The sequence below is a fragment of the Myxine glutinosa genome, chromosome 5 (assembly GCF_964187855.1).
Source record: "Myxine glutinosa chromosome 5, kmMyxGlut1.1, whole genome shotgun sequence".
Taxonomy (NCBI): domain Eukaryota; kingdom Metazoa; phylum Chordata; class Myxini; order Myxiniformes; family Myxinidae; genus Myxine; species Myxine glutinosa.
Window position 1 is genome coordinate 28,785,217 of NC_136265.1, and position 6,868 is coordinate 28,792,084.

Below are 6,868 nucleotides of genomic sequence, written 5' to 3' on the forward strand. Positions count from 1 at the left end.
AATGTGAGTATGTCTATAAAGTATGTACTTTTAGAATGTGAGGACGTCTATAAAGTACGTACTACTAGAATGTGAGTCTGTCTCCAAACGATGTGCTATTAAGAATGTGAGTTCATCAATAAAGTACGTACTCTTAGAACGTGCAAATGTCGAGAATGTACAGAGACTGTACAGACTGTACAGAGACTGTACAGAACGTGTGTATCTATGTCTGTAAAATTACATACGATTGCAAAGTAAATGTATAAAATAGAACCAAAAAGGTCTGTTTGTCCACTATATGACCATAAATCTTACGTGTCAATACATCATCTATGACTACACGTCACACAACATTATTATTATGTCAGGGATAGAAGGTTCGGACGGTTGCGTCGATAAAGGGCAGGAATTCTGACATATTTGCGTACGTAATAAATCAACTCCCTGAATGAAAGACACGATATGTTTCAGGTCGACCTGATATTTACTTTCTATCTCGTACCCTCAACCCAAAGCGAAATAATGCTTATGTTACGGGAGGTCGATCAATATATACGTATATTGGTGTTTGTGGAAACCATGGCGTGGCGTCATGAAGGCGAGTTGTTGTTGTTTAATGTGCCCCATAACTATGGAGTTATATTCTGTTATTCACAGAAATGATCCAACGGTCTTTCAGTATTCTCCCTCCAATTCGATTTTGTCCTGCTTCCTAGTATTTTTGGATTTTATTGTCAACCTCCTAAGATATAGACATATAACGAGAAATTAAATACATTGAAAATCATTGAGCGGTGTATAAGACAAATAAATTTAATTTCATTCACATCGCTTTTTTTATTCTGCAGTGCTTGGCTATAGTTCTTACACAAACGAAGTATTTTATAAATCTGAGTGAAAGTATACAAGTTCTGCTAGTTAAATCGACAAGACAACCAACGAACAAGTCGCGCATAAATTATAACCGGCCTGGGATTCTTCTTCGCAGGTTTTGATTTTGATGCTCTTCTGAGCCTTTTGGTGTTTTGTTCTTTTGCTTTAGTTTCCTCTTGTAGTTTTGATAACCTTCTCTCATTCGCCATTATTGTCGCAGTGAGGCCTTGTATCGGAGGTCATGGTTTGAGGTGTGTGCGGTCAATCGAACCTTTTGTTTTCGCGATGTTGTGTTCACGATTCCGAAAGCTAAACCATACAACCCCAGAATGACATTAGACGATCGGATTCTTACCTTAAAATTCACGGAAGAATATATGTCTTACTTTATTTATGTCTATCAACTGATTTCATTTTGCTACTTCAGCCTGATGAGCCTATATCTTCCAACAACGAAACCTCAAGTCCAATACTTCATCTCTACCATGAGTACCTGGCTGTCTTGAACAGAGAGGGCACTTCGTCCAGGTGAGTATTTCGGATATCGGAGGTCGGTTGGGGGTGTGCGGGTGCCGGTGTGGTGTCCGGGTGCCGGAGTGGTGTCCGGGTGCCGGAGTGGTGTCCGGGTGCCGGAGTGGTGGCCGGGTGCCGGAGTGGTGTCCGGGTGCCGGAGTGGTGTCCGGGTGCCGGAGTGGTGTCCGGGTGCCGGAGTGGTGTCCGGGTGCCGGAGTGGTGTCCGGGTGCCGGAGTGGTGTCCGGGTGCCGGAGTGGTGTCCGGGTGCCGGAGTGGTGTCCGGGTGCCGGTGTGGTGTCCGGGTGCCGGTGTGGTGTCCGGGTGCCGGTGTGGTGTCCGGGTGCCGGTGTGGTGTCCGGGTGCCGGTGTGGTGTCCGGGTGCCGGTGTGGTGTCCGGGTGCCGGTGTGGTGTCCGGGTGCCGGTGTGGTGTCCGGGTGCCGGTGTGGTGTCCGGGAGCCGGTGTGGTGTCCGGGAGCCGGTGTGGTGTGTGGTGTCCGGGAGCCGGTGTGGTGTGTGGTGTCCGGGAGCCGGTGTGGTGTGTGGTGTCCGGGAGCCGGTGTGGTGTGTGGTGTCCGGGAGCCGGTGTGGTGTGTGGTGTCCGGGAGCCGGTGTGGTGTGTGGTGTCCGGGAGCCGGTGTGGTGTGTGGTGTCCGGGAGCCGGTGTGGTGTGTGGTGTCCGGGAGCCGGTGTGGTGTGTGGTGTCCGGGAGCCGGTGTGGTGTGTGGTGTCCGGGAGCCGGTGTGGTGTGTGGTGTCCGGGAGCCGGTGTGGTGTGTGGTGTCCGGGAGCCGGTGTGGTGTGTGGTGTCCGGGAGCCGGTGTGGTGTCCGGGTGCCGGTGTGGTGTCCGGGTGCCGGTGTGGTGTCCGGGTGCCGGAGTGGTGTCCGGGAGCCGGTGTGGTGTCCGGGAGCCGGTGTGGTGTCCGGGAGCCGGTGTGGTGTCCGGGAGCCGGTGTGGTGTCCGGGAGCCGGTGTGGTGTCCGGGAGCCGGTGTGGTGTCCGGGAGCCGGTGTGGTGTCCGGGAGCCGGTGTGGTGTCCGGGAGCCGGTGTGGTGTCCGGGAGCCGGTGTGGTGTGTGGTGTCCGGGTGTCGGTATGGTGTCCGGGTGCCGGCGCGGTATCCGGGTGCCCGTGGGTCGGTGTGTTGGCCGGGTGCCCGTGGGTCGGTGTGTTGTCCGGGTGCCCGTGGGTCGGTGTGTTGTCCGGGTGCCCGTGGGTCGGTGTGTTGTCCGGGTGCCCGTGGGTCGGTGTGTTGTCCGGGTGCCCGTGGGTCGGTGTGTTGTCCGGGTGCCCGTGGGTCGGTGTGTTGGCCGGGTGCCCGTGGCTCGGTGTGTTGTCCGGGTGCCCGTGGCTCGGTGTGTTGTCCGGGTGCCCGTGGCTCGGTGTGTTGTCCGGGTGCCCGTGGCTCGGTGTGGTGTGGAGCCGGTGTGGGTGCCGGTAGGTCGGTGTGGTGTCGGTGTGGTGTGTCGGTGTGGTGTGGGTGCCGGTGGGTCGGTGTGATGTCGGTGTGTTGTCTGGGTGCCCGTTGGTCGGTGTGTTGTCCGGGTGCCCGTGGGTTGGGGTGTCGTCGGTGTGTTGTCCGGGTGTCGGGTCGGTGTGTTGTCCGGGTTCCGGTGTGTCGTGTGGGTCGGTGTGTCGTCCGGGCGTTGGTGGGTCAGTGTGTTGTCCGGGTGTCGGGTCGGTGTGTTGTCCGGGTGTTGGTGGGTCGATGTGTTGTCTGGGTGCCAATTGATTGATGGTCGTCTGGGGTGTACCCCGATTTATAATAGGTACACAGTATCCCTGCGCATCGTTAGAGGCAACTAAGGGTTGGCGTCAGGAAGGGCATCCGGCCATAAAAACATTGCCTCAAACAGGGAACCATGATTGTTATGGGGCCGCAAGGCTAACCCCCTGCTATAGCGGGGAAAAATTGCCTTAAAACGATCACTCGATCGATTCTGATTGGACTGGCGTCTCTTGAGATTAAATCAGGTAAACTATGGTCTGGTGCATTCCTTTTGGTTTTACAGGGGGTCAAAGTGGATGGAGAATGTGGGATGGTTTGCGAATGTGTGCATTCTCACCTTTCCTTGCTTTTACAACACCATCCCTCCCCGCAGATGTCTTATGAACAGGAGGAGACTGGTGGCCTTGGAGGATCTGGAAGTCCTCCGGGCATCCCCGACTGTGCGGTTTGCTTGCAAGAGTGTGTACACCCTGCATTGCTTCCCTGTGGACATGTTTTTTGCTTCCTTTGTGCTAAGGGTGTAGCACTTCAAAGCAGACGCTGTGCGTTGTGCCGGCGGGATATTCCTCCTGACTTTTTAGAGCGACCAACCTTACTGCCACAGAGCGTAGCTGGATCTACATCTCAGCAGCAACAGTTGCAACAAATGCAGCCGCAGGCTCAAGCACACCCTGGTACCGATGCAGGGAAAGGGTCAGAGGAGGCTGGAACGGCCAATGCGTGGTTTTACGAAGGACGAAATGGCTGGTGGCAGTACGATGAGAGGACAACTGGGGAGCTGGAGGAGGCCTTTTCAAAGGGCTGGACCTCTTTGGAGATGTTGATTGCTGGCTTCCTCTATGTAGCAGACCTAGAAGCCATGGTCCAATACCGACGGAATGAGCCCACACGGCGGCGACGCATCAAGCGAGATCTCGCTTGTGCTCCTAAAAAAGGAGTTGCTGGTCTGAGACTGGAACAGGCCACCTCTTCCTCACGAGAAACGAGTGGAGATGGCACAGCAGCCGTTGGGGTTTCTGGGGTTGCTCGGATGCAGAATCCTGTTGCAACCTCTGCCTCATCCGTGCCCCTTAACCAACCTCCAACCGAAGCAGTGTCGGACTCGCCGGCGGTCGATTCTCGTTTTTCCGGAATTCGATTAGGGGTAGGTATTGCTGGTATTCCTGGTATTCCTGCACCTGGTATTGCCACAATACTTCGTTCCCAAGCCCTCACCTCTTCACCTCCTGCTGTACAATCACCGCTTACAAGTGTTCCAGAACACACAGACCGTCATGGAGGAGGTGAGGAAGAAGAAGAAGAAGATGATGATGGTGATGATGATGATTACGAGGAGGAGGAGGAGGAGGAGGAGGATGATGATGATGATGATGTGGTTGAGCAGGGAAGTAATGTTGATGAGAGTGTAACAGGATGGAGAGGGAGGCTGGTGGGATTTCGAGGTGCTTTGTGGAGGCAGAGCCACTCAACACCCAGCACGAGCAGCTCAACTTTGCCAAGTTCTGTAGCTGGGGATGCAGGCAACAACGTCGATGCTGCTGGGAATGGCAGTAACACAGAGAGGGACTTCCCATTACGATTGAGCCGGGCATGGTCACGACTTAGTCCCCGTCTGCCTCGTGCTCGGCCCCCGGTACCCCCGAGGATAGGCAGCACACCGCGGGAAGGCCGGCCAGACGGTCAGTTTACCGTTACGGATGTTTAGGGAGAATTCAAAGTCTAAGGGGTCAGAGATCAACATACATCTTCATTATTACTATTATTATTGTTTTCTCTCCCCCCCAGTTAAGATGATTGTGCCTCTCCTAGCTGTCCCAGCCCTGATTTGTTATACTTTAACACTTGATGAAATATTAAATTCCGAGGGTTTGTTGTTCTACTAAACCTTAAAAAAAAAAAAAAAAAAAAAAAAAAACTTTGATTCCGCCCCCAGCACCTCCACCCTGCCCCCAGCACCTCCACCCCCGTCCCAGCACCTCCACCCCGCCCCCAGCACCTCCACCCCGCCCCCAGCACCTCCACCCCGCCTCCTAATCCCCCCTGTGCGCACACGCATTCCACTCCTGCCCCGAACCCTGTCTCATGTTCTGTTTATTTCCTAATCTATCTTCCATTGAGTACGGTACTGTAGGTTTTCATTTGTTATTTCAATAAACTTTGTGAAGTGTCTCCTTTTTTTTGCCCTGTTTTAACAGTAAAATATGTAAAGTGCTCAAATCGTTACTAATTTATTACTTGCAAAATCGAAGTATATTGGTTGGTTGCGTTTGTTATTCTGTCTGTCTGTTTGTCACTGGCCTATAGGCCACACGAAACTTCACCTTTCTAAACCGATCGTCACGAAACTTCACCAAGTTGTCGAGGTCGTCCCAATTGAGAAGCCTATTGTTTTTGGGGTCAAAGGTCATTTGGACGTCAAATTTCTAAAATCGCCATTTTTAATCCGATTGACTTGACAATTGAACAGCATTTGCATATTGCCTCACTAAATTGGGAAACCAACTAGTTTTGAGATCAAAAGGTCAAAGGTCAACTTAAGGTCAAACTTCCAAAATCAATTTTCATCTAAAAACCCATCAATTTTCATCTAAAACCCATCAATTTTCATCTAAAAACCCATCAATTTTCATCTAAAAACCCATCAATTTTCATCTAAAAACCCATCAATTTTCATCTAAAAACCCATCAATTTTCATCTAAAAACCCATCAATTTTCATCTAAAAACCCATCAATTTTCATCTAAAAACCCATCAATTTTCATCTAAAAACCCATCGATTTTCATCTAAAAACCCATCGATTTTCATCTAAAAACCCATCGATTTTCATCTAAAAACCCATCGATTTTCATCTAAAAACCCATCGATTTTCATCTAAAAACCCATCAATTTTCATCTAAAAACCCATCAATTTTCATCTAAAAACCCATCAATTTTCATCTAAAAACCCATCAATTTTCATCTAAAAACCCATCAATTTTCATCTAAAAACCCATCAATTTTCATCTAAAAACCCATCAATTTTCATCTAAAAACCCATCAATTTACATCTAAAAACCCATCAATTTTCATCTAAAAACCCATAAATTTTCATCTAAAAACCCATCAATTTTCATCTTAAAACCCCATCAATTTTCATCTAAAAACCCATCAATTTTCATCCGATTGACTTGAAAATTGAACAGCATTTGTATAGTGCCTCACTGAATTGGGAAACCAACTATTTTTAAGATTCAAAGGTCAACAAGGTCAAACTTCTAAATTCATCACTTTTCATCCTATTGACCTGAGCTTTGATCAAGATCATCAATTTTAATCTTGATGAAATTGACAATTTGCTCTATTAATGGAAACCTTTGGGGGGGGGGGGGGGCAGCAGAGTATCGTGCTCCGCATGACGTTTTCTTGTTATTCTGTCTTTGTTTGTCACCGGGCTACAGGTCACAATTTTCAACCGATCTTCACGAAACTTCACCAAATAGTGGAGTTGGTCATAAGCAAGAAGCCTATTGTTTTTGGGGTCAAAACGTCAACATAGGCCAAAGGTCATCAACTTTGTCAAATTTCTAAAATCCTCAATTTTCATCTGATTGACTTGAAATTTGAAGAGGACTTGCAAATCTTGTCACTGAATTCAACCACCACGTATTTTTGAGGTCAACATAGGCCAAAAGGTCACCATAGGCCAAATTTCTAAAATCCTCAATTTCTATCCGATTGACTTAAAAATTGAATGGCGTTTGCACATTGTCACTAAATAGGGCAACTAACTTTT

General features: G+C 49.4%; 1 protein-coding gene across 1 annotated transcript; it reads left to right on the forward strand.

Annotated features, from left to right (window-relative positions):
• The first annotated feature begins 852 nt into the window (after positions 1-852).
• On the forward strand, positions 853-5,264 carry LOC137427778 (uncharacterized). The gene is made up of 3 exons (XM_068117508.2): positions 853-1,106; positions 1,283-1,383; positions 3,469-5,264. Exon 3 carries the CDS (start codon positions 3,469-3,471, stop codon positions 4,798-4,800), a length of 1,332 nt encoding a protein of 443 aa, XP_067973609.2. The 5' UTR covers positions 853-1,106; positions 1,283-1,383; the 3' UTR covers positions 4,801-5,264.
• Positions 5,265-6,868: the final 1,604 nt, after the last annotated feature.

What these genes read in the sequence shown, in the direction of transcription:
- LOC137427778 (XM_068117508.2), top strand. Translation starts at nt 3,469, where the DNA reads ATGTCTTATGAACAGGAGGAGACTGGTGGCCTTGGAGGATCTGGAAGT.